The sequence below is a fragment of the Halichoeres trimaculatus genome, unplaced genomic scaffold, assembly GCF_033239565.1.
Source record: "Halichoeres trimaculatus isolate MK-OKI-2021-1 unplaced genomic scaffold, fHalTri1.1 fHalTri1_scaffold_13, whole genome shotgun sequence".
In the NCBI taxonomy this organism is placed as follows: Eukaryota; Metazoa; Chordata; class Actinopteri; order Labriformes; family Labridae; genus Halichoeres; species Halichoeres trimaculatus.
Window position 1 is genome coordinate 2,473,559 of NW_027437191.1, and position 27,571 is coordinate 2,501,129.

At 42.7% G+C, this 27,571-nt stretch overlaps 1 protein-coding gene across 7 annotated transcripts in view; it reads left to right on the forward strand.

Annotated features, from left to right (window-relative positions):
* Positions 1–27,571, forward strand: part of cdc42bpab (CDC42 binding protein kinase alpha (DMPK-like) b) — a 108,101-nt gene that overhangs the window by 55,072 nt on the left and 25,458 nt on the right. For all 7 annotated transcript variants that reach the window (XM_074684844.1, XM_074684845.1, XM_074684847.1 and 4 more), the window contains exons 5-18: positions 76–224; positions 13,774–13,867; positions 14,737–14,937; positions 15,116–15,254; positions 16,114–16,223; positions 16,473–16,552; positions 18,070–18,248; positions 18,342–18,464; positions 18,639–18,772; positions 20,224–20,345; positions 20,481–20,601; positions 20,807–20,917; positions 21,046–21,293; positions 26,547–26,652. In XM_074684844.1, coding sequence (XP_074540945.1) covers positions 76–224; positions 13,774–13,867; positions 14,737–14,937; positions 15,116–15,254; positions 16,114–16,223; positions 16,473–16,552; positions 18,070–18,248; positions 18,342–18,464; positions 18,639–18,772; positions 20,224–20,345; positions 20,481–20,601; positions 20,807–20,917; positions 21,046–21,293; positions 26,547–26,652 — 1,917 coding nt within the window. The remainder of the gene's footprint in view (positions 1–75; positions 225–13,773; positions 13,868–14,736; positions 14,938–15,115; positions 15,255–16,113; positions 16,224–16,472; positions 16,553–18,069; positions 18,249–18,341; positions 18,465–18,638; positions 18,773–20,223; positions 20,346–20,480; positions 20,602–20,806; positions 20,918–21,045; positions 21,294–26,546; positions 26,653–27,571) is intronic.

A 27,571-nucleotide genomic window follows, 5' to 3' on the forward strand; every position in this document is an offset into this window, starting at 1 on the left:
CTTTTTTTTAACTGAAAGTTTTTGTGAGCTGATTCCTCCGCCCTCTTTTCTCTCTCTGCCTCTTTACCTCTTCAGTACCTGGTCATGGACTACTATGTGGGTGGGGATCTGCTGACTCTGCTCAGTAAGTTTGAGGACCGTTTGCCAGAGGAGATGGCCAAGTTCTACCTGGCTGAGATGGTGCTGGCCATTGACTCCGTTCACCAGCTTCACTACGTCCACAGGTGAGGAGCAGGCAGAAGGTGTTAGTTATTACTGAGAGGAACACCCCGAGCAAGAGCTCCTCATTACAAATGTGCAGCACACTCACATTTTTCCTGCTTTGTGGGCAATTCACCAGCTGTGAAGAGCTGAAAAAATAAATAAACATTGAGTGTGTGTTGGTGTGTGTTGGTGTGTGTGTGTGTGTGTGTATGTGAGATGACATATCACAGAGAACATTTTGATGTGTTCAGTTTTGATTTCACTCTTGAATTTGAAGGGTTTAGTTTGTTTGTGTGAGAGGGAGGATTCTGGTGCATTAAGAAATGATTGAACTGTCTCAAGATGAGCTTGGATCCTGAACTGCAGTAAAACCACCAATACCACATTTGATCATGTTAATGCTGTGCACATTCTTCAGTCTGAGTAATAGAAGCTCGAACAGAACCACACAGAGCACGAGGCCTTTTCATCTCTGTTCTCTGTGTCAAGACGTTTTCACAACCTTACACTTTAGTCACACTGCGTACGCTGACAAAACGATCTTTCTTTAGTTGGTTTAGAGGACTTGATATTAAGAATTTAATTTGAATGACTTTATTTTTCCTTTAGTGGGCTGCTGGTACATAGAAAACTTGCATAAAATACAGGGACAAATGAACGACAAAGACTCAAACAAAAGAGGTGTACAGAAGAGATTAAGAAAAAATACTCACAGAACAAACAGACCCCACTGACTGATTAATAACTACAGAACATCCATAAAACAGTGAAAAGACAGAAAAAGGCTCTTTGGTAGTTAAAATACACGTATATCTAAAGAAATACCTCAGAAGTATCAAGTTATCTTATCATAAAGGGGTTAACCTCTCCCCCACCACCAAGTTTCCATTTCATTCTGATACAAAAATCCCCCTGGCCATTTTTAAAGTTACAGTTTGTCTTCTTGAATTTCAAAATGAACATACTTAAAGCAGATAAAAGGCAGACTGAAGAAAACAGTTCCCATGTTTCACGAAACGGGTTTCTTCAGTGATATGGATCCTAAATTAACCCTTGAGCCAATAGGGGATGCCCCTCTGAACAGGAAGTTAAGCCCTTCTAGACAGGAAGTGGTTACATTGGCATGTTAACATAATTACTTTGATGCTTGCTAAAGGAAGGATGAGAGATGAATAGGAAACAAGGAGTGGGTAGGATCCTCGTGGGCTGCTTGGTGGGGTAATGATGATCTGGGTGTGTCTGCTGTTCATGGGAAATCCACTGGGAAGTCAGAGGGAAAGAGAGCAGCCGGAGTCAGAGGGAGATGTAGATATAAATGGAGAAGGAGAAGTGAGCGGGAAGCCACTAATTACATGGTGTTATCTGGGGGCCAATGGTGGGGGTTGGCAGCGGAGACAGAAGTGGATGGAGGAGGAAGAAGGGACACGAAGGAGGGGACTGGACTGCTTCTCTTTAGGTCCCTGATGCTTTGAGATAGTAATGATGGCGGTATGGTAGGTGTGTGGGCGGGGATTTGGTGCCATCAAGCCCCTCATGGACCAACCCCTCACTCCTCCTATGGCCTGTGTTTCTCACTGACACCACACTGCAGAGTGTGTCGTGGAGAAAGGGAGGTGTGTCCTGCTGGCAGGCCCGTGTGTTTTCTCAATAAAAATCAGCTGCTTGGATAAGAAACTTGTCTTTATAACACATTGACACTGTAATTACATTATCATCCAAAAAACAGAAGAAACCCTCCTTTCATTGATCAGGTTGTGGCTGTGCTGATTGCAGTGGTTTCTTTACCTCTCCTCTTTGTCTCTAATTTCTTCTATGTGGTTTATTTAACACTATTAGTGTGTCCCAAATCGCATACTGTGTACTCAAAATTTTCAAATTGAGTGTACTAAGCATACTACATACTCACTGGCTTAGTGCGCAAATTTTGAGGGTGTAGTGCTGTCCCAAATCGCATACTGCCGAGCGCCGTACTTACCGGGAATGATGACATGATGTTGACCTCTTCTTCTTCTAGGTCTAATTGTGACCGGCTTCCAGCGCGTTTCCGCCAAACACCGCCACTATTTGCCAGCAAATTTTCAAAGCCTTTTCAGTAGTATATTAAACACAGCTAATAACATGATCAGCGGTGTAGAGTTTATTAATGGGGGTCGGTGCAGCTGACTGAAGCTACCGAGAGAGCTACGCTGAGCACTGCGGCAGTCAAAATACATCCACAAATTAAATGTCTGAGTGGTGCTTCTGGTCATGTATTCACTGTACAAGGTCTAACTCGCTTGTTATTATATTTACCTGGTTCACCGGGTAATGCTAGGGCCCTGGTAACTGTTAGCCCAATGAGCTTTGGCATTTGAGATAGCTGTTAGCTCAACTAGCATTAGCATAGCCCAGTGTTTCTCAATCCTGGTCCTGGGGACCCCCTGCTCTGCATGTTTTAGATGTTACCTCACTCCAGCACACCTGATTCAAATGATCAGCTCGCTATCAGGCTCGAGCAGAGCTTGATGATGAGTATGAGATTTTGGATAGACACAGGGTCTGTTTATGATGAATGAGTATCTAGGTTAACTAGATACTCATACTCACATAACTAAGTTATGTTTACCTTATCGTTCTACATAAGTCATTAGTAAGCTGAGCAGAAGATGAGTTTGAAAAGGGTAGGCCAAATAAGCAAAGGATTCAGCCTAAACCTTTTTGGTCCTGTTTTATTAGTTATGTTGTTGTTTTTTTTGTTTTTGTTTTTTTGCTTTTTACTGTTTGGTGTTAATTCAGAAATAGCATTATTTCAACATTTGTTCATTTTCACTCCATTGTGTATTTGAGTTTTTATGTTAAAAGTGACCAAAATAAACTAAACTAAACTGAACTCAACTAAAGATGATAAAATGTATTAGTAAACACTGGTTTATGATCAAAGTAAGTACAGAATTGATTTTCTCTAGTGACTGTGTCTTATGTGTGAGTCTGCTGTTTGTGATGCTGAGAGCTGAGAATTGTAAACTGCAAAAACCCGCACTGTCTCTTAATAGTTCTGACCACGATATGATCCTACCATGAGTCTGACTTTTAGTCATGAAATTTTGGTCGTATGTACAAGAGCCCTGTAAAGTCACATTTGAAACATCTGGGGCAAAAATAAATTATAGTTCTGAAGGCATGGCAGCTTTAATTTAAGCGTGGCGGTGTGCCACGATCATTTGTCATCATTTGCATTCAGCGGAAACCCTGCCTGACTAATGTAAGCATTTAAAATGCTTCTTAGCTTCCTGTATGATAACTTGTGGGAAACTTTTGGTAGCTTAACAACTTAATAACAAACAGTAAGTGATTCAGTGACAAAAATAAGTCTGAATAGAGACAGAACATGTTTGCATACTTGAGTTGGTGGAGGATTTAGAGTATTTACAGTTTATTTCATCCATTTTAGCTTTCCACCAGGATGCTTCCTGTTTTTTAGATGTTAACTCCAGAATGATCTCAGACAGGGTTCCACAGTGTTATTCTCATGCCTCATCTAGATTTTTTTCAGTTTTTTGTTTTTTTTTTGGCTGGTATTCCTACTGTACCCCTAAATAGGGTAAACTAGATTCATGTGTGAAAAACAGTCTGTTTTGTAGAAGCAGAGTGAGAAAAACAGACAATGATGAGTCGGAATCTTCTCATGGCATAGAAAATCAGAAAATCAGAAAATTATAAAACTGAATTAAAAATTATCAGACCATTAGCATTTTTAGCCTTCAGAGAAACCAAGGCGTTAAAGCTTCCCTAATGTTAGCATTTTGCTGTGTGGGGAGGTCATTGACCTTGCCACAATACTGGCTCCTTAAACATTAATATCAGCCATCCTGTTGACACTGATGAAGTTGAAAAGAGCTCATGTGAAAGAAATGACGAGCCCAGAACCTTGAGGTCATCCTTCTGTCCCCCTCAGCTGAGTCCCCTGAGAGGCAGCGTGTGCTGGAGTCAGACGCAAAGGAAGTCTGAGTCTTAGTGTGTGTGTGTGTGTGTGTGTTCATTTATTCAGTGGTCAGTGATCTGCTCGGTCTCCCAGAGGGTCCTGAATAATGTTTCAATGGGCCATCTCAGCATGGCTTTGTGCTGCCTAGCACCACATCTGTCTGCCACAGTGGATGTGTGCAGGGTTAAGTGTCAGAGGTTGGGGCGATGCAGGGGGACTGGGAGTGGAGGTGGGGGTTGGTTTAGAGGGGCAGCTGTGTGTGTGTGTGTGTGTGTGTGTGTGTGTGTGTGTGTGTGTGTGTGTGTGTGTGTGTGTGTGTGTGTGTGTGTGTGTGTGTGTGTGTGTGTGTGCATGTGTGTGCGTGTATGTGAAAGTAAGATGTGATCATTGAGAGGAAAGATTAAAAAAACACTCAGTGTCTTGAAGTGGGATGTTATGTAGCTGGTAGACAGAAACCCTCTGTATGACCTGAGATCTCTTTACTGCATCACTCTGCATGAGTGTGCCTGTGTGCTCGTGTGTTTTTCCAATTGAGTGCAGCCTTTGTTTGTTGTTATTGATTAGGGCCACGTGTCTCTTCACAGCCCGGTGATGTGAAAGTGAACAAACTCTTTTTCTTTCCCACAAACACAAAAACACACAGACTCTGCTGACATCCATTAAGAAGCTTTGTCTTACTGTTAACATTTAAAGCTTTGTGGATTGAAGATTTGATCAAAATCAAAATAAAACAATGAACCCATGTAAGAAGAAGGTGTATGTGTGTAAGTGTGAATAAGTGATGCTGGAAGTCAACCAGCCAGTCGCTCTCTGGATGATTAGTCAACAAACACTTGACTAGAGCCGTGCGCTGTCTGTCCAGTCTGAGGAGTTGCTGCAGGCCACTCTGTGTGTGTGTGTGTGTGTGTGTGTGTGTGTGTGTGTGTGTGTGTGTGTGTGTGTGTGTGTGTGTGTGTGTGTGTGTGTGTATTGGTGTCCAGATGGCTCTCACAGATGGATGCTGTGGTCTTAGGAGAGATTACCTCCCTCCATTCTGGTCTCTGCGTTGTTCCTTAAGACCAGGAGCCCTGTGACACAGTAGCCCAATTAACAATGCGAGCAAGTGTAGCATAGCAGCGGCTTAGCACCACCCACTCTCTAGGTTTGTCCGTATGTGAAGGGTTAATGTGAGTCAGCTTTGGTGCTTTAAGGTATCAGTGGGGGAGGGGGTTCATACAGCTTCTTTCCATCAGTGATTGACACGCTGATGAGACAAGAAGAGCGAGAGACTGTTGTAGGGGTAACTTTAACATCCAAGATGTTGCACATTCCTTTACACAGGAGGTCTGTATTTGTATACATATAAATGTATGATTAAAGATAAACAAATATACATTTATCTATATTTAAGGATCAAGAAGAGCACCCTCCTGCAGTACCAGCTCCTTGAGAAAGGAGGAGGGTTACGTAGTGACAGTCTACTAATGAAGGTGATACACTGCAAAAACACTGTCAGCTTACAAATGGTGTGGTCTTGTTTTGAGTAAAAATTGTCTTATTATACTTTATGAGTCACATTTACCTGAACAGTCCAGAAAAATGTCTGATTTGAAGTTATTTAAAGACAAAAATAAGGTCTGAGTTGCTCGGAACAAATTTAAAAACCTGCCGATAAGCTGAGAAAAATTTGCTTGTCAAGTTTCTTGAAATTAGACAAATTTCTTTATACAAGTAACTTTTCTCTCATCACATTTGATTTTTTTTTACTTGTTTTAAGCAATTTAGAGCTCATTTTTGTCTTCAAATAACTTGAAACAAGATGTTTTTCTGTATAAATAAGACAAAACACTTGATAAGATTTCAGTTTTTTGAGGAAGAGAAGGGAGTGGGCCGCGTTGGTTTGTCAGTAGCTGCACCATCACCTTCTTCACGTCCCCCCGCTGACCTGTTTGTCTGCCGCATACACGCATTCCATACACATGGACAAGCAAGGGTCAACTCATGCTGTCCTCTCTTTGGCAGACCAGAAGTCTCTGGAGCAGATTAAGGCCTCACAGCAATTGAAGCACCTGTGCGGGCACCAGTGTTTCCCCTGGGTTTACAGCCGTGGTGAGCTTCGCTGTGTGAGATGAAATGTGAACCCAGCGATGGACAAATGACACGTCATGAAAATTAAAAAATGACATAAGGTCGTTAGTCTGTTAGATTAAAATACAAGGTTTATGCCTGATTAATAAGAGAGAGGACTCAAAAAGTACTTCTGCTGTGATGTGGTGCTGTATGGAAAAATAAATTTAACTCGACTTCCGGGAGGGGGGGGGGGAGTCAGATTTCAATTTCAATTCACAAAAGGCAGATTCAGTTTTAAAATTCAATTTCACTTCAGAGTGGCACGACCATTATGTCATCTTGTGTCCATCGGGGAGACTAATCGAGCACATTCACGGACACCCTCTTCACGTCCACTCACTGTGCCGACATACCATGGCTGTTGTGTTAGCTGTTGTTAGCACGCCCTGCGTGTAGTTTACAAATACCACGAGGGATGTAGATAGCACTGTGGTAGCATTTCTACAAATATAAGTTGAACAATACTATGATTGCGGCGGATTTAGTGTTACAATCATTTGTCAGAAGTTTTTTATGAACTGATTATTACAGGAGCTTGATAACTGTGTATGTGAATCTGTGCTCGATTAGTCTCCCTACGGGTACAAGATGACGTAACGGTCGTGCCACCTAGAATTGAAATTGAATTTTAAAACTAAATCTACTTTTTGTGAATTGAAATTGAATTCCGTGTTTTTGAATTTTAAGTTTAAAAAAAAAGTTGAATTAAAGTATAAGAAGAGTTGAATTTTCATAGGCAAAATACAAATTCAAATCCAATTAAAAAAATTAATTCAATTAAAAAAATAAATTCATTTTCAAAACATTAATTTTCAGTACACATTATGCTTTTCAAATTCAATATTTTAATTCAATATTCAGTTTCTGATGGCACAAATAAAACCCCATAGTGGGTGCAGTGAAATATGCGACTCAGACAAGAGACGTCTTTTTGAACCAGGCTGTAAATAGGTTAATTTCTGCTTTGAAAACTGCTTTTTTTGGCTTGGTGTGTATGTGACTCCCGGTACTTCTGTCACTGTTTGTGATATTATCGGACTTTAATGGAGAGCAAAGAGTGGCCTCATTTACTGTCTTAACTCCGGAGCTGCATGCGGCTACTTGTTGCAGCTTCCTGCAGCCCCCTGCGGTTCCGTAGCCGGATGAGGCTCTTCGCTCGGCGTCGCTCCATGCCAGTGATGTAGTGAAGGGAGCGCCACGTTGTCATCATTTTTTATCATCCGTGCTTACGGTATGAGCCTGCGGGTGCCAGTTCTTTGCAGCGTAGCGGCGCGTGAAGCCCACTGTGACGATCGGCAGGCGCGTAAATACCCCTTCTCTGATGTTTGCTCACTCCCCCCACCCCCGCCCCCCAGAAGTTTACTCGCATCACCGCTGCACCTGCGGCTCCACATGACTTCTCCACGGTGAAATAGAGGGCGAAATGGCTCTTTCCATACAAAAGTTTGCCGACCCCTGGACCAGCAGATTGGAGCAGTTAAGCAATAATCGGCAGCAGTATTGAAGAGAGGCTGAGATTAAATAAACTGTAAGGCCCTATTTTACAGAGCCTAAACCTACGCTAAGCCACTTCGGTTTGCATCATTAGTCTGCGTCAATGCGCTTTCCGGTTTTGCAAACGTGGACGCCCAGCTGTTAGAGGAGGGCACCGACGTGTCAGTAATTGCCAAATCAGCAAAAAATTTGTGGAGATGGGCTTGGCTAAATGAAATAGACGACAATGGTAAGCCCCAAAAATGTATTACAAGTAGGGACTTAGGAGGTAATTGAGCCCCCGACCCCCTACTACCACCACTGACAAAAAATGATTGTCAGTCTAATGATTTTTTTTTCACTGTCATTTGTCCATGTGTAGCTCAGGGGCTTGGCTCACTGCTGCCACCTGTATCAGTAGAGTTTCTACGTTTGTAGACATTTTTCTTCCACCACGTGCCCATCATCATTTGGGCAGCTCTGCCAGTGGTCTTAATCTCCATAAGGTAAAGTTCAGTGGAACAGGAATAACAGCTCTCCTAAGGTTAAAAATGTTCCAGGAGTTCTGTTTATGACATTATACCAGGGCAAGCCAAAAGTATTTTTTTTTTCCAGCAACCTGTCCTTTCATCAGGGTCATGTCCTTTCACTTGAGTCTTTGTTAGTAAGTTTAGAGTTGGTAAAATCAGAGCAGCACAAAAATCAGAGTGTCTTATATCAACCATACTACATGTGCTTCAGAAATATTCTCACTCTGTCTCTGAGTTTGAATCAGTCTTTGATGGATTGACCATTCAGTGTCTGTATGTTTGTGCCTGCCAAGTTCATTTCACTCAGCATTGCTGAATATGTGTGTTCATGTATGGTGTGGTTTCCATCTAGAATGCCGTAAATATATATATACAGTATCCACTTTAAAATTGTTCTTCAATCTGGAACTCATCTGTGTCAAGATCCTTAAAAGGCTTTTAGTGATCCATGATGCAAGCAGTGACTCTTTAAGTGTCACTTTATACACACGTTTATGATTTGGAGCCTGATTTTTATACGTCTACATAAGTGGCATATGTGTGTGTTTCACTTTTATCTCTGTTTTTTATAGGTGGGTGATTTAGTCGTGTGTCTGAAGCAGAGATATAGCTAGCCCACCCCATTCAGCAGCCTCATGACACAGGGTTTATAACACCACTACAAACTGACAGGGCTCTGGATCTGGCTTTGATGAGCTCTGTAGATGAAGACAGACACATCAAAGGCCTCTGCAAAGCCAGTTCACTGTGTATTCCAACACTTGCAAATGGCATAGTGTCCTGTGTTTGTGTGCAGGAGAGACTGGGGAAACTCCATGAGAAGTGTTCATCCCCCATAACTGTATAAAGAGAGGACAACATGCCTTTCTTTCTGCCCACTGTGGGATGTGAAGCCAAAAGCCCACCTCAGTGAGTGCTCACATATTGCGCTAGTGCTGCCAAGGCGTGCACGGAAGCCCCTCTGTCTACAGGTGAAAGCAGGCGTCTAACCAAGGAGAAACCAAGTCCATGCAAAAGAGCAAAAAGCTCCTATACACACTAAGACAAAAAGCAGATTTTTACAGCATTAATAAACACATTTACAGCCTGGTACCTAATTTTTCTATGAGCTCACATTGAACAGGGGTGAATTTTTCTTTTACAATTATCTTTCTGGATGTACAAGTTTTGTCCATATCAGCATGGCTGACCTGACAAACAGGTCGGCACCCTGCAAGGAGGCTAAAGACTCGTCTCATGACTTCAGCCTAACTGGGTTCATTCTACTACAGCACAGATTCTGGAGCTGTTACAGGCCAGCATATACAGCTACAGACAACTCATTTATCCTGTGGGATGGCTCTTCACGGTTATTTGGGGATCTGTCCCGGGATAAGTCTGTGGAAATGCCACAAAATGCGCGCCGTACAGACACGAACCGAAACCGGTCTGCTTGGTTGGAACACGGCTATAGTGTGTACCTGGTTTCTGGTCTTTCTGAAGCCAGACTCAGACGGATTCTCGATGAACAGCAACTTTTCATGCAGGAGCCATGGCTTGGCCTTCAGTGGTTGTTACATTTTCTCTATGCATTTAGCACCGGAGCAGTTGCTCAGTGGTCTTTTTAAAATCAAACATTTGACTCGTCCACACTAACTTTGCTGTTTGAGAAAAAAACGAGTTTGCCTCGAGTTTAATTGTCCAGTTTGACCAAAACCAGGGTTCATGACCGACACTGGAGCCAGTCAGCAGGGAGCGCTCTCAGTCTTTGGCTTTACTGTTACTGTGGTCATTTTAATATGCAGTCTGTGTTTCTTCCTGAAGCCCTGTTATCTATTTGTCAGAAAGCTTGAGACACAGACACAGAACCCTCTCCTGCTTTCTGTGTCTGACACTGCCTCTGAAAACAAAGCCTGCTATGATGTAATGGTGCCACCAAAGTTGGAGAAACTGAGTGAACAAGTGTGGGGAGCTGTGTTATTTCAGGGGGTGGCTTAAATAGATTATTGTTTTATTCCATCCACCGTTCCTGTTTTAAAGTTAAATTAAATCATCTCCGTAAGCTACAAGAACAGAGTCTGGAGTTGGGTGCTATTATTCCAAACTGTGCAGATCATTTTGAGCAGAGACGTGCTAACTCTTCTGTCCAGATGTAGAACCAGCTCTGTGTTACACCAGCCTTTGTGCGTGTGTGTTTAAGCTGACTCCAGTCAAGTGTTAGCCCTCACCTGGTGGTGTTTTAGTGTTCCTAGGTGACGTGTGTATATATGCTTTGACACCACTCTAAACATCTCTATGTGCCCTTAACGCTGTGTGCACTGAGCCGTGTAGTGGCTCAGAGAGGGCCTCAGATAGGGGCCAGACAGAGGCTGCTCTCAGGAGAAATCAGGGGAATGGTCAGACAAGGGCAGAGGCTATATTTAGCCACTCTGCTGGGATGAAATGACATCTTTGTTTCACTCCACTCAGCACTTTTTTCAGTCATTCAGTAAATGACCTGTGTAACGTCCAATTAACAACATTTCAGTCAGGACCACTTTGTCAAAATAATCTTTATTAACTGGCACAGTTTCAATTAACGGTATGATTCTGTTCTGGGACTCCCTGCTCTTCCATGCTCTTTGCGTGGAAAGCCTGAGGCAGGGAGAGCACACCTTCCTGCCCATTACGAGCCATTGTGAACGGCATAAGCAGGGAGCGCTGCAGTAACACTAAAAACCCAGACAGAGCAGAGCAATGAACATGAATACATTGACAGAAGGAGCTGGGGTGGAGGTGGGTTGCAAAATGCCAGCAGAGGAAGCAGGAAGAAGACTAGGCTAGAGCTGTTTAAATAGACTGCTCTGAATGCAATTTTCCAAAGGGAGTCAGCCAAGCCATCAGCTGATCTGCACTGATGATGACAGCTCTGCTGTTAGAGCTGGATGTCCTTGCCTGCCTGAACTAATGCTATGCTTGATTCAGCATCAGGTTTTCCCTTGCCATTGTAACTTGCTAAATGCTTCAAAGTCCTGTTACTCATGGTGGGTTAAGATGAGATCAGACTCCTTATAGATATAATATAAATAAAATAATATAAATATAATACAATATAATATAATATGTAAAATTATAAAATGTTATGAAATTTTATTAACATTAACGGGTCCAGACCTGTTAATGTTTTTGGAAAGTGTCTTGAGATAAGGTTTGTCAGTATTTGGTGCCATAAAAATAAAGGCTGATTGATATATTAAGGTCGGGATCCTGGTTCTGAAACTGACATTCAAACATGAAACAGAAGCAAAATAGTCCAAGCTGAAAGTGGCTCACTGGACCAGAATCCCATCCAGAGCTTCCCATTAGCATTGTAAGACAGCGGGAGGTCTACACAGACCACCTATCAGTGACCACCTGTGGTCCAGACCTGGAGATCTCCTGCACCTCATTCCCCTTCAGATGAGAAGGTTTCCTTCTTTTCCCCTTTGTGAACTAAAACATCTCAGCATGTAAAATTACTCATAGGTAGAGACTGACTGATAAACAGCATTTTGAGCCATATTGGCATGTGTCTTTTTTTTTTTTACCCGATGGCTGATTAGAAGCCATTTTTAAACAGTTATTTTGTCGCTGATGCAGCTGCGCTTCTTTGTCTGTGTCTGCAGTCAGAACTCTGTCTCCAGTGTTGACCCACCCACAGCACTGCCTGATTGGAAGAAGTTTTCCTGGCTCTTAAAAACCAGAAAAAAATATTTAAACTGCAAATATTCAGGAGCTGCTTCTTGTTTCTTGTTGCTGCTTCTCTGCACAGAGTTTCTCCATCTACACTGTGGAAGCTGTAGATGGCCAAAACACTAAAAGTCAAAGTCACGTGTAAACTAAACACACAAAAAAAAATACATTACATGCCTAAAAAAGGCAGTCCAAAATCAACTTAGTCCGGGTTAATTGTAGAGAAGCACGTGTATGGGGCCAGTATTGTGGCAAAACTATTTACAAATGGGTATTTCGATCTGTGCGCGTTACCAGATCCACAAATTTGTAAAGGAAATCTGTCTGTGTGTAACTACATGCTTAAATGTGAAAATGAAATCTGTGTGTGTAAAATAAACGGTGTCTATTTAAAAAAAAAAATTGGTTAGTGTGTAAAATAAACTGTGTGTATGTAGTCAGATCTACATATATAATAATAATAATAATAATAATAATAATAAATTTTATTTGTATAGCGCTTTTCAGGAACTCAAAGACACTTTACACCAGTTGAAATATGTAAAATAAATCTGCAGCTGCCTAAACTGATCTGTAAGCGTAGACAGGTCAGTAAATACGTTCATCACTATGGAGGTGTGTGGTCTGTGAATATCTGGCCACTACATTGGATGTAGATACAATACTGGTCACCTCTACTGTTTTTAGCCTGGCTACTTCGTGGAAATTCACCAGCCAGAGCAACAGAGATAGTAACTAGTAACTTACTATGTCTATAGCTCTGTTTGGAACTATTCGAGGCTCAACAACCCGAAAGTAGACAGAAAGAATGCGTACAACAGCGTCTCATGGGAGTGTCGTAACTCTTACTAACTCTATAGCTCTGGTGCTGAGCCAGCCAGGCTAAGTTTTGTATTAATCAGAATCAGAATCAGAATCAGTGTCTTAACTTATGGGATGCATACTGATACCAATCCTAGAGGGTTATCTTACCTACAACAGGTATGAATGCTTTGATGATTTCTCTGTCTAGAATGGAAAGGATATGAAATCTGAAGAGCTCAGACAGACTTTTCATCAACACAATCTGCTGCCACACATGCTGAAAGTAACGCAAGCAGCAGCTCCAAAGTTAGAGACGTGAAAATTGAGACCGTCCAGCTGGTGTGGTCGCCCGTCAGAAAACCTCTAAAAGCATGGATCATATTTACAGGAATCCTGCCTCTGTCTGTATCACTATTATAAACACAGCATCAGCAAATTTAATGCTGAACAGATGCAGTTTGAACTCATGAGGAATTCTTTGGTGGCTGCTGTTTACACATCTGTGAAAGAATGCGTCGTTAAACAGCCCTCCCCGGTCCCTGTAAGTCCAAAAACACAAACATTGTTGGAGAAGTGAACTGGGGAGTGTGTGTCTGCTGAGGACACCTGGTCTCTTTTTTTCTAAGTGGGTGTGTGTTTGTGTGTTGCATAACTCCTCAAACAAAGTGCATGTTTGGGGATTTTAAAAGCAGTATCCTAAGACACACACTTCCACTACATGCTCATACACATGCTGTCAAACACACATGCTCACATATATTTTTACTGTACAGCTCAATCACACACCCACAATTACACTTAATCAACTCACAAATAGATCTGTATTTTTTTCCTGCTAGCTGTAAAAGCAAGTTTAGACGAGGAGCATTAAATGTCCCCAGGTTCTGTAATTTAATCTGATGAAGACTTATGAGGAATGTCTTGTCTTTTCATGTTCCTCTGTGTTCTTTAAAAAACTGCTCACTAAATTCCCCCCATATTTTTTTTGTCTTCTTGTCTCAGGGACATAAAGCCGGACAACATTCTGTTAGATGTTAACGGCCACATCCGCCTGGCAGACTTTGGCTCCTGTCTCAAACTCATGGAGGACGGGACGGTAAGTTTTTTAACCACTAGGCTTCTGACACTTCCCCCAGTCAAGCGGCTTGGCTGTTCCTGCATTGAATGGTCCAGACAATTCTTCATGCAGATGAAGGAAACAGTTAGAAAAAAGGAAACTGTCAGATGGGTTATCAAAGAGGTGCTCCTCCAATGTTAACACAGTGATTTGGTCACATGACCCTTTGAAAAATAAACTAAGGGCTTATTTAACACTTCCTAGAACACTTTCCAAGAAGAATTTGTCCAGATTGGGGTTCTGATCACAAGGAGTGTGTTGTTTGATCCTTACACACACACACACACACACACACACACACACACACACACACACACACACACACACACACACACACACTAGGTCCAGAAGCAGATCTTCTGTTAAGCAGGTAGTCAGCAGATTCCTACAGGTTTCTGATTCTGATTTTATTACGTAATTTTTCTTTTTAGTCACAAGAAAATGTTTTTTGTTCTGGGCCATTTTATCTGAATCACAACAATGGCTTCTCACGTTTTCCACTGTGGAACTGGAGGAACTTCACCCTGACAGTCACGTGCTGGGACTTAAGCTCGGCAGGATCTGGTGGACTTTCTTAACACACAGAGTTAGAGCTAAAACTCAGGTAGACCAGTGAATTCAACCAGTGATGGAGGCCTGAAGGTTCATTCTGCCTTTTCTTTGCTTGTTTGCTGGGGCTCTGGTATTCTTCTCGCACCTTGTCCAAAAGTTCAGACTCTAGTTCATCATTATGATCACTGTTTTCAGGAGAGTGGGCCAAGCCTCAATGTCTGACCTTCTGTCTGGGATGTTTTTTATTTTTATTTTTTCATGGATCAGTTCTTGATTTACCCTGTGCTCTCTGCTAGGTCCAGTCCTCTGTAGCGGTGGGGACTCCAGACTACATCTCCCCAGAAATCCTTCAGGCTATGGAGGATGGAAAAGGCAAGTATGGGCCTGAGTGTGACTGGTGGTCCCTGGGAGTCTGCATGTATGAAATGCTGTACGGCGAGACTCCATTTTATGCAGAGTCCCTGGTGGAGACCTATGGGAAGATCATGAACCACAAGGTGAGCTTAAAAATATTGAGGCTGATTCTAGTCCTCTTCCTTTGTCCTTGTAAACAGAGATGTAACAATAAACAGCCTGAAATGTTGTAGAAGTGCTCTTAATATGATCAATCTTGTTTGATCTTTACATCCAGGAAGTTTTTGGCTCCAATTCACACTTTTTTCGTCCTCTACTCAGGAGCGATTTCAGTTTCCACAGCAGATAACGGATGTGTCAGAGGATGCGAAGGATCTGATCCGCCGGCTCATCTGCAGTCGTGAGCACAGGCTGGGTCAGAATGGCATCGAGGACTTCAAGCACCACCCTTTTTTCACTGGTACAGAAACATATGTCTCTTTTATACCAAACGATTTTCTAGATACTACACAGATTTACAGACGTGTTGTGATTTTAGAGGTGATACTTGGGGGTTTTTCTAATCCTTCATTTTCTCTCTGTTTTACTCTTTGAATGCATTTTGTATTTTTTTGTGTCTTCTGTTTGTTAAATAAATTATTATTATTTTTTTATTTAACCCGGTTGGTCCCATTGAGTTCTAAAACCTCTTTTTCAAGGGAGACCTGACCAAGACAGGCAGCAGCAAAACATAAAGTTGCAGACAGGAAGCACAAAAATAGATAGAGCACTAGAGATGGTTACCTTTCACATTTAAAACAATATTTGACCAATGCTCGGTACCTGGCAATCGGTATCGATACTCAACGATACCAATTTTCGATACTTTTTTGTGTTTATGTGGTAAACAATATACATTTGTTTAATTATAAAAGTAATATCTCAATATTTTTCATTTAAACAAGTTTATTCTTCAATATATAACCTAGCAATGCTGTGTTTATGTCCAGCATGGAAAATCACCTACTCTTCTACTCCCTCACAGTCGCAAGGATGTGTTTAGGTACCTAAACATGGTACCTTTTGATTTTACGTGAATCAGTACCTGGTACTTTTAAGTAAATTTGGTCGGTACCTATTGAAGTACCTAATTTGGTACCCATCCCTACAGAGCACAGTCAGCAAAACACAAGATTATGGATCAAAATCATGTTCTAGGGATCAGTTGTTGAAACAACTGAGCTATAACATAAAAAGCCACCTATGGGAAAGTCAGACTAGACCTTAAATATTTTGTAGTTAGGTGCAGACAAACCTTATTAATTAACTGTTGTTTTCAGGCATTGATTGGGAAAACGTCCTCACCTGTGAAGCCCCCTATATCCCAGAGGTCAGCAGTCCCACGGATACGTCCAACTTTGACGTGGATGACGACTGCCTGAAGAACTCGGTGAGCAGCTTGTTCAGGGATCCACACACCACAAACACTGGCCTGTCATCAGGGCCACGTGTAGGCTGTGTTGATTCCTCAAGAAAGAATCAGAATCCCATGATTCCACCTGGCTGTTCAGCCTGAGGTCACACTGTGTAGCACCAGCCTGTATCTGCTTTCTGAACCTGTGGAATTCAAACCTGGCTTTCCATTGACTGTGTGTTTAAAACCTCCTTAATGATGTCCCTTTGTTGTCACCATGTTTAGGAGACCATGCCCCCTCCCTCTCACACTGCATTCTCTGGACACCACCTGCCTTTTGTGGGCTTCACATACACAAGTAAATGGTAAGTACTTCAATATTGTGTTTCTCTTAAGTTTCCAGCCTTGGGGAAGTGGTGATGTTGTCAGGGGGAAGCGCAGGAGAGCGAGTGTTGTACCCTCACAGTAAAGGCGCTTGGAAATGTTTCTTGTGGTGGTTTAGCCAGCTTTCTGCCCGCTATACATAATGAGTGTCCCTGTGTAAATGCACACGTTTGTGTGTCTGTGAACGCATTGGGGCGGAACACCGGCATGCGCAAAACAGCACGAGGAGAAATGTGAAGCAACGATGTACAAATGACACATGTCATGTGAATTAGATAAATAACATAAGGCCATTTAGTCTGTTAGATTAGAAAAACAAGGTATAGACCTGATTTATGAGAGAGGTAACTCTAAATCACTTCTGCTGTGATCTGGGGCTATATGGAAATAAAATTAACTTGACTCCCCCTCCTCTTCACCCCCTCCGTGCTCAGCATTGTTATCACTCCATCTAATAAACACAGGTCATTAAATACGCTCCCTGCCTAATAAAGTCATGTTTAATACTTCACACTGAAGTCTGCCTGTGAGAAAGCAACTGCTCTTTCCTTCTTATCTCTTCAGGGCTCAGTGACAATGACCAGTCCACTTCTTCTTTCCACCACTTTATCTCCCTCAGTGTCCCCCTCTCTCTTCCTCTGTGTCAGTGTCACTCTTTAATTCTTCCTTCTAGACATGCACAGATTGATCGGCTGGCAAATCAATCCGTGCCAATTTCCTTAATTTTGGGGAATCTGTGATCAGTGATCGGTGATCGGTGATATGTGATATGTGATCGGCCCATCTTTACGTATGAAACTGGTCTTATGTATCTCCGGGAAGGTCTGACAGCCAGCCATTGTTGCTTTTTGCTGTCACACTATATTGGTTGTTAAAGTTAAAACATAAAGATTTTATTGTTTCACAAGTATTGTTCAAAGATTTTCAATAACATAAGATTGGAACATTGAAGGTATATGCTGTCAGTTATGAAAAAAAATAAAAATAAAATAAAAAAAATCAGCATTTGCCCGGATCGGTATCGGCAGGTCAGGCTTTTTAAAGATCAGTGATCAGTGCTCGGCCAGAAAATTGTTATCGGTGCAGCCCTACTTCCTTCTCCACGACTTAATGTCCCGTTGTCTCAAATCTCATCTCAATCCCAACCATCTGGTTTTCTTTGTTTTCCCCTGTCTAACTCCATTTCCTTTCAAACAGGAGAAACTAAAAGACTTGTTCTTTACTCTGTTGTATCTTTCATTAAAGTTACTTTGTTATGAGACTTTTTCTTCTTCCATTCTACTAATTTTTGCCCATACTTTGTCTGACACTGGTTTGACAGGTACTGTTGTCATGCCCTCTTCAATAAATATATTTTATTTAATGGCCCCTCTCAACCCTCAAGGTCACTGTGCAGTAGTTAAAACACATTTAAGAAAATCAACACAATAGAATTTAAAAACAACAGAGCGTTGCTGTGCCTTTATTTTTTGATGTTTACCCTTGTCCTTCCCCACAGCACTCTGTCTGACAGGGGTTGCCTGCGACAGTTGGTAGTGAAGCCGGGAATGACAGGTCAGGACCAGGTAGACCTGGAAGTGCAGCGCGGCCTGGAAGACAGCCTGGCCACCGAGGCTTACGAGAGGAGGATCCGCCGCCTGGAGCAAGAGAAACTGGAGCTGAGCCGTAAATTACAAGGTTCAGCTGATGAGAGTCTGTCCCTCACATGAGAGTTCTGTTTGGAAACAGAGCAGTTCATTGACCTGATGTTTCTGATCTGATCTGCTGCAGAGTCCACTCAAACAGTGCAGGCCCTGCAGCACCCATCAGGCGAGGGCCTACCCAGCACCAACAGAGAGGTGGAGATCAGGAGTCTGAAGAGTGAAATCGACATCCTCAAGAAGCAAATTGCTGGTAAGGATTTGGTTTTTTCATGCACAAAGAATCCAGCTGCTGTATTTCAATTCAAATTCAAAATAAGCTTTATTGGCATGAAGGTTTTTATCAAGACACCACTTATTTCAAGTCTTTAACTAAACCAGTATTTTATGGCAGTAAGAGTTTAAACTTATTTATTGTGTGTGTCAGACTCAGGCCAACTACAGAAGCAGCTGGAGGATGAATCACTGGCACGCAGGGACCTGGAGGACTCATCCAAACACGTCAAGACTCTGGAGAAACAGATGAAGAGCCTGACACAGGAGAGGGATGACCTCCACAAGGTAGAGTCAGATCAATCAGAGCATCCATGTGGGATCTTGTTTAGAGTCATTTTACCTTTATTTATATTTATTTAGAGGCTGACTTCTGTTTTAGAATGTCATGAATATGTCTCATTCCACCAATCATATTACATTCATTGATGAGGAACGCAATACTTTAAAAGACTTCTGTATGATTTTAACTTTTACTATGATGGACTGTGTATTTCTTTAAAGCTGAATGAGTTAATATCATTCCAAAGGTAGGGTCTGCAGGAGTTTTAGTTACTTGTTAGTAAACTCAACATTCAAACTGGGTCCCTCCTCCTTGGATCAGTGCCAGCAGCAGCTCACACCCACAGCCTCCGACTGTGACTGCGTGGACACACTCACTAGCCCAGCAACCACCTGTAGCATCACTTTTCTACGTGGGAGAGACTCGAGAGCCGTGCAACCTGACTTGGCATGTTAGCACAAGCTAATCACGGGTATTTGACACATACCTGGTTAGCAGGAAGCTAATTCACACCGCTCTGCGTTCCATGCTGCTTTCCAAGTTCCTGAAAGCGAGTAAAAGTCGAGCCAGCTTCAAGCTTCACCCCTGGGAAAATGCTTTATCTGTTTTGCTTAATGTTTCACTTTGGTTGTTTTTCTTCCTACTTGAGAAAGACTCGGGATAGTCACTTGTACACTGGGCGCACTGTAATTTGCTTACTCTCCGCCCAGAAACATCCTGATACAACCAAAACATGAACATCAAGGCAGAGGAGGGGGTTGAGGCAGCCAGTGACACAAATGTATAGAGGCTCAGAGGAGATGACTGAGAAGGATTATTCCTGTCAAAGTTGACATTTTATTCTTTTGGAAAATCCTTCAGACTGTACCTTTAAGCAGTGGTCCCCAACCCTTGGGTCGTGGACTGATATTGGTCTGTGAGTCAATTGGTACCGTACATAAAAAACATTCAACTTACATTTTTTCAGTTTGATTCATTTTCTGATTTTGAACAATGTTTTTATTTGAAAAATGACTCATTCTTGACGCCAAACTCCCTAGCTAGAAAAATGGACAAAAAACAAACATGTTTGGAAAGTTTCTTTAGGCAGGGTACAAGAACCAGTGAGGAGACAGAAGAAGTGGTGGCCCGTGGAAATATTGTCTAACATTAAACCGATCCGTGGCGCAAACAAGGTTGGGGACCACTGCCTTTAAGGACCAGAGAGACTTCTTTTACTGAAAACTTTCATCTGTCTCAGTGTTGTAATCATAAACTCAATCATATCGATATCCAAACCTGCAGCTTTGGTCCTGATGCCAAAATCCAATCCAATCCAACTTTATTTGTTAAGCACTTTAAAAAAACAACCATAGTTAAAACAAAGTGCAATAAAATAAAAGTCATTCAAAACTAAGCTGAGATTGAGGCGGTGTTCTATTACCAAAGTAAAATCTGTATTTTCCCTTGTGACCAGGATGTGGTGGAGGCCAATGAGAAGCTGAAGTCTCAGTCCAAAGAGCTGAAGGAAGCTCACAGCCAGAGGAAGCTGGCCATGCAGGAGTTCTCTGAGCTTAATGAGAGACTCACAGATCTCAGGTTTGATCACTGCTCTCAAACATTTCCAAACCCTATGAATTTTCTATTTTACATTTTTATTATTATGTTTTCTTATTTCTTTTTCTGTAAATCACTCCCTGTTATACTAAAACCCTGCTGTAACTAACTTTTCAGGTCAGCGAAGCAACGCCTTACTCGCCAGCTGCGGGACAAGGAGGAAGAGATGGAGAGCTTAAGTCAGAAAGTTGAGGCTCTCCGCCTCGAGGTGCGAAAGGCAGAGAGAGCTAGAAAGGAGGTAGAGTAGTCTCCCTGTGGTTGGTAGCACATCCTGCTCCATCTCCTTTCTGTGGTTTGTGCACAATTCAACCTTCCCCTTATTTCTGTTTTTCTGGTGCTACTTTTTAGAGTTTTGTAGATTTCACAAAGTACTAGAGTAAACTATGTTGCTGTTATGAAGGATAAAGCCATTGAGAGATGTTTCTACTTGTGTCCGTCATCAGATGGAGGCTCAGACAGAGGAGCAGATAGCAGAGACTCAGAAAGAGAGGAAGCTGAGAGAACGTAATGAACAGTACAGTCGACAGCTGGAAGAGGAGCTGGAAGGGTTAAAGGTGAGCTGAGTGCTAATTTCTCCGTTTTAAGAGTTCCTGCTCATCCTCAAAAGTGAGAGGACTTCTTAACACTAAAGTTACCAACAGCTAAAAGTTTGAACCAGTGTTTCCTCTGTCCTACCTCCAAGTTGAAGCAGGCCGGCCCCTCTACCATCCCGGCCTCAGCAGACCAGACTCAGGAGGTGGGACGCCTGCGAGGAGACCTGGAGAAGAAAACTCTCCTGTACGAGGAGGAGCTGACACGCAGAGAAGGGCAGCATAACTCTGAGATGAAAACCCTGCGCAAGGAGTTGAGGGATGCAGAGAGCCAGCACCTGACTCTGCAGAAAGAGATCCTGATGCTCAAAGACAAGCTGGAGAAAACTCGCCGGGAGAGGTATTTCTGTAATCTGTTGCTTCTTATTCTTGGTACTTTTCAATCTACATGTGTGATAAAATACTTTTTCTTCTTTGTTTTCCAGCGACGTTTGTATGAGGTCAGTTTTTAAACAGCTCAGTTGAAGGGGGAGTTCTCATTTTTTGTAAAGGGGTTTTATGAGTTACCTGTTTCAGTAATTGGTGGTCTGGGATGCAGAGCAGCATACAGAAGCTAGTTACCCTGCAGCTCAGTGTTTCCCAATCCTGGTCCTGGGGACCCCCTGCCCTGCATGTTTTTTAATGTTCCCAACTCCAACACACCTGATTCAAATGATCAGCTCGTCATCAAGCTCCGCTGGAGCCTGATAACGAGCCATTCATTTGAATCAGGTGTGCTGGAGTGGGTGTAACATCTAAAACATGCAGGGCAGGGGTCCTCCAGGACCAGGATTGGGAAACACTGCTGTAGCTCATACAGCCCCATGTCAAAGCAGAGAAATAACTCCTACAGTCTGGTGTTAATGTATAGAAACTGAAGAGCTTCTTCTTGTTGGTAGTTGATGTGACTGTTTTTAGAGTGTAATGTCATTAGAGTTTAGTTCGCTCTCACTTTTAGTTCTCTTTCATAATATTCCGCTCGATGTCTCACTATGGGATGCACGCCCCTGCTGCAGCCCTCAGAAGCATTAATCTCATTACGCCAACCCTGATTGGCTGGTGAAACATGTCCGTCTGCCCCAGGTAGTCCCACCTACCTTAAATACTTCATGCAGGACGGCACCACGTCATTCAAACACCTCTTCTCACTTGGAGCATATCTCGCATCCTGGGCTAGCTAGCTTAACTGTCCACAGACGGGCCATCCCTTGGCCCTCTGTTGTAGCTGAGACCTCCAGATCCTGCTACGAAGGGAAGAAATCGCCCTCGGCCAAAAGCGCGACAAAGCAGCTTGTCCTTGTCTTCCCAGAGCTGCTGGATGAGATAGCGCGCTCATGGAGAGACCGCCCTTACAGCAGCAGGAGCCCGATTCCCGGGGCCTCTTCCCTCAACTGTGAAGCGATGGAGGGCCGGGGTCTGCTCTGTATGACTCCGATCGAGTCACTCGTTGCAACACACCTCCACCCACGTCTGTCAGCACTGTCCTCCAAGAGCCCCAGCCGGCCGTCCGAATCTGACCGTTTCCAGTCAGCTCTGACTGAGAAGGCCTACAACAGGGGGGCCTACTTTGGTCACACCAGAATGTGTCAGGGTGCTGCGCCACTGGCGGATCCTGTCCTTTCTGACCCAAGGGGTGCCCATGGGTTCAGTCCTGTCCAGGCAGGTGGTCACTATGGACACCAGCCTGACAGGTTGGGGCAGGACTCACGAGGGCCGGTGTGTGAGGGGTCGCCGGTGTGTGAATCTTCAGCGCTCTCACATACATTTTCTGGAGCTCAGCGGTGTTCCTCTCCCTGAAACACTTTCTTCCATCTTTCATGGGTCATCACGTTCTGGTGAGGATGGACAATACAACGACCGTGGCATATATCAACCATCAGGGGGATTATGTTCCTGTCAGTTGCATATGCTAGCATGCAGATTGATCCTGTGGAGCTGCTCTCCCTGAGAGCAACGCTAGATAAGCTTGTCTGGCAATACTGGAGCAACCATATCCCATAGTGAGACATCGAGCGAAATATTATGGAAGAGAACTTAAGGTTATTTACATGACCCCGGTTCTCTGAGTAATATGAGTGAGATGTCTCACCAGACAACCCTTCTTGCTTGGGCAAGTGAGAAGAGGTGCTTATCTTGAATGACGTGGTGCCGTCCGCATGAAGTATTTAAGGTAGGTAGGACTACCTGGGGCGGACAGACACCAGCCAATCAGGATTGGCGTAATGAGCTTAATGCTACTGAGGGCTGCAGCAGGGGCGTGCATCCCATAGTGAGATATCTCACTCTTATTACTCAGAGAACCGGGGTTATGTAAATAACATAAAGTTACCTCCTCTAACTTCCTCTTGGGTGTCTTCAGAACACTTCACTCTAACAGGAAGTGGATGGTCTTTTGAAATGCCACCCACAGGCATCTGCTTGGAGAACTGCATCAGCATTAGCCTTTGTTATCAAGTAAATGCATATCATTTTTAAGTCAAAATCAAAAATTTCATCTGTATAACATTGGTTGTGCTACCTAACATAGAAATTATACCAGCCAACTTACGCTGCAGAACCTACGAACTGAAAATAATCAGTTTTTATCAACATTTGAGAGAGATCTAAAAACTTTTTCACTTGGTCACAAAGGTCATTTGGGGTTCTCGATATCATAGTTTTTCAGGAGCCCCTAGGGGATCTGTGGAGGTATTGTTCTGTGACATTTTCGGGTTAATCAGACACATTTTCACATTTTCAAATATTTGTTACTCCCCACTCACAATACCCCATAGATATTTTAAATGAAAGTATAAATCCATGAACCTGAGGAATTTCTGGATAGCTTGGTACTGGATACACAATAACAACGTAACACATGTAACATTTATACATCAGGGCAAAAAAGTATTTAGCCTTTGATTTTGCTAGTTCTCCTACTTAGAAAGATGAGAGAGGTCTGTAATTTTCATCAGAGGTAAGCTTCAACCATGAGAGACAAAATGAGAAAAAAAATCCAGGAAATCACATCATAAGACTTTTAAAGAATAAATGAATTAAATTAGTAAATTATGGTGGAAAATAAGTATTTGGTCAATAACAAAAGTTCAGCTCAATACTTTGTAACATAGGTCAAACATTTTCTGCAAGTCTTCACCAGGTTTGCTCACAATGGCCCTCATTTAACAATCTTGCCTCTTTTTTTAAGTAAATCAATAAAGGAAACATTTTTTAAACAGAGAAATCAGCTGACAGCTCGCGCTGCTCTGTCATAGTGATGTATTTTCTTGATTGGCGGAAGAAGAATAGTGAAATGTCAGAAACAATATTTTGTGTCATATCTAATTCAACAATCTAAATGTTAATCTAAGAACATTGGCTTTTCTGTCCGTAAATGTTTTGCGCTCATATGATCTAGTAATTCTCCTCAGCAGGCGGATTTCCCTCACTGCACCGTGCTGCCCACCGACATGAAACTTGCGTACACAAACTCAGACCTGGCGTGGGATTTGCGCGTACTTGACACCCACTTTCAGATTGATAATTGCCAATCTGTGTGTGAAAATGAGTGTGTACCCATTTTTGAGGCGCACATACATTTGATAAATGAGGGCCATTGTAGTTGGTATTTTGGCCTATTCCTCCATCAGATCTGCTCTAGAGCAGTGATGTTTTGGGGCTGTTGCTGGGCAACAGGGACTTTCAACTCCCTCCACAACCTTTCTATGGGGTTGAGGTCTGGAGACTGGCTAGGCCTCTCCAGGACCTTGAAATGCTTTTTTGTGGAGCCACTCCTTCGTTGGCCGAGCAGTGTGTTTGGGATCATTGTCAGGCTGGAAGACCCAGCCACGTTCCATCTCCAATGCTCTCACTGATGGGAGGAAGTTTTGGCAGAAAATCTCACCATACATGGCCTGTTCATTCTTCCCTTCACAGGGATCAGTCGTCCTGTCCTCTTTGCAGAAAAACAGCCCCAAAGCATGAGGTTTCCACCCCCATGCTTCACAGTAGGTATGATGTTCTTGGGATGCAGCTCAGCATTCTTCTTCCACCAAACACCACGAGTTGAGTTCTTTCCAAAAAGTTTTGTTTTGGTTTCATCTGACCACATGATACTCTCCCAATCCTCTTCTGGATCATCCATATGCTCTCTGGCAAACTTCAGACGGGCCTGGACATGTACTGGCTGAAGCAGGGGGACACGCCTGGCGCTGCAGGATTTGGGTCCCTTTCGGCATAGTGTGTTACTGATAGTAGCCTTGGTTACTTTGGTCCCAGCTCTCTGCAGATCATTCATCAGGTCCCTCCGTGTAGTTCTAGGATTTTTGCTCACCCCTCTCTTGATCGTTTTGACCCCATGGGATGAGATCTTGCATGGGGCCCCAGATGGAAGGAGGTTATCAATGGTCTTGTATGTCTTTCATTTTATTCCAGTTGCTCCCACAGTTGATTTATTCATACCAACCCACTTCCCTATGGTAGATTCACTCCTCCCAGACTGGTGCAGGTCTACAGTTTTCTTCCAGGTGTCCTTGGACAGCTCTTTGATCTTGGCCATGGTTGAGTTTGGACTCTGACCATTTGAGGCTGTGGACAAGTGTCTTTCATACGGATAACTACTTCAAACAGGTGCCATTAGTACAGGTAATGAGTGAAGGACAGAAGAGCTTCTTAAAGAAGTTTTAGGTCAGTGAGAGACAGAAATCTTGCTTGTTTGTGGATGACCAAATACTTATTTTCCACCATTAACAAATAAATTCTTCAAAAATCCTGCCTACAATGTGATTTCCTGGAATTTTTACTCATTTCGTCTCTTGTAGTTGAAGTGTACCTCTGATAAAAATTACAGATTTCTCTTGTCTTTCTAAAGTGGACAACTTGCAAAATCAGAGGCTGACTAAATACTTTTTACCCCACTGTACAGGGCACTAGGCTTGGTTCAACAGAAAACATAATTTCATATACAGTATGTCTATATAGCAAGGGGTCCCTGCTGCATCTCAGGAAGGGGGTCCTTGGTCTGCAAACCATTGAAGACCTCAGCATCCAGCATCCAGCATGCAGCATCCCATTTAGTGTTGTGTCCTGCAAAATAAAAGTCCAATGTTACGGTTGCACCATCCTGACATCAACAAGATGCAAATTGCTGGACAAAAGTTTTTAACTCAAAAGATTTAAAACTTTTTTTGTTCAAAAAGTGTTTTATTTGAAAGGTTTCAAACATCAAATAATACCACAGTATTTTCTTTTTGAATTTCATTCCACTGACACACCATTTTTATAGTTTAATTTGTATGCTCATTTGCCCTGACAGTTTCACCACTTGACGTTTTGGGGTTTTAGGTGCCCAATCAGAAAAAAATCATTGGAATAGGCTGAAGATAAATTAAAATGACATAACTTTTATAGGTTAAAGTAACACGTGAGGAAATGCTTACTTTATTAGAAAAGGAAATACTGCACTTGGACACCGAAATTACAAAACTACAATGAGATGCTACAACTCAAGAGGCTGTCCTAAAGTTATTGAATTGAATTCAATATTCCCGTCATGTCATTGACCCAGCCACCCTGTAAATTGAGGTCAGACAATGAATGTGTGTGTGTGTGTGTGTCTGTCTGTCCTGTCTTTCAGCCAAAGCGAACGGGAAGAGTTTGAGACGGAATACAAAGAGAAGTATGAGAGGGAGAGAGTCCTGCTGATTGAGGAGAATAAGAAGCTGTCCAGTGAGCTGGATAAGGTAAAGAAACCAAACCATCAGAACAATCAACTCCACTCTCTACAAATAGCAGAGTTTGCTTTTTTCTCTCCTTTTTATTCCAGTATTGTTTTACCTTGCTCTCTCATCTTTTATCTCTGTGATTCTCTCTCTCTCACGCACACACACACACGCACGCACGCACACACACACACACACACACACACACACACACACACACACACACACACACACACACACACACACACACACACACACACACACACCAAAAAAACAGTTCTCTTACCCCAGGTAACCCTCCTCAGCTGGCTTAAACGCTGTCATCACATTCCTCCCTCCACCCCCTCTCTGTCCCAGCTTTGCCAAAGAAATCACTGTTCAGTGTCGCTCATAAAAACACCCTGTAGCCTCCTACACAGTTAGATGGAATGAGGTTCTGGATTACTCTGTACTGATCTTGGAAATCACTCATGGAAGTCCAGAAGGACCCCTCAGTGTAAACAGTGCCATAGAGGTGGGAGACTTAGAACATTTTTGTTTTTACAAGTGTTGGTTTTTATAAGTGTTGGTTATTTATGATGTTATTTAGTTTTTATGACAGATGTCAGGACTAAAAAGTGTGTGTTACTCTGCACAAACAGTAGTTCTTCAGTGCTCTCAGAAACAGTATTATGGCAACAGTGTTTCTGTTCTGACGCATTTTTCAAAGAGGAGAACTTTTTTTAAGTAGTGAAGCTGTTCCACCATCAACAACCAAGGCCCTATTCTTTGTATTGGTAAAGCATCTTACAGCATGTGAGCCTGCTGCCGACTGAAGAAAGACAGGGTGCTGCTCATGCTGCTTGAATGACAAGGGATGGGCATCAATAACCAGGGATGCACCGATCAAACTCTTCTGGTTTTGATACCCATACCAATACCTGGGCTTTGGGTATCAGTC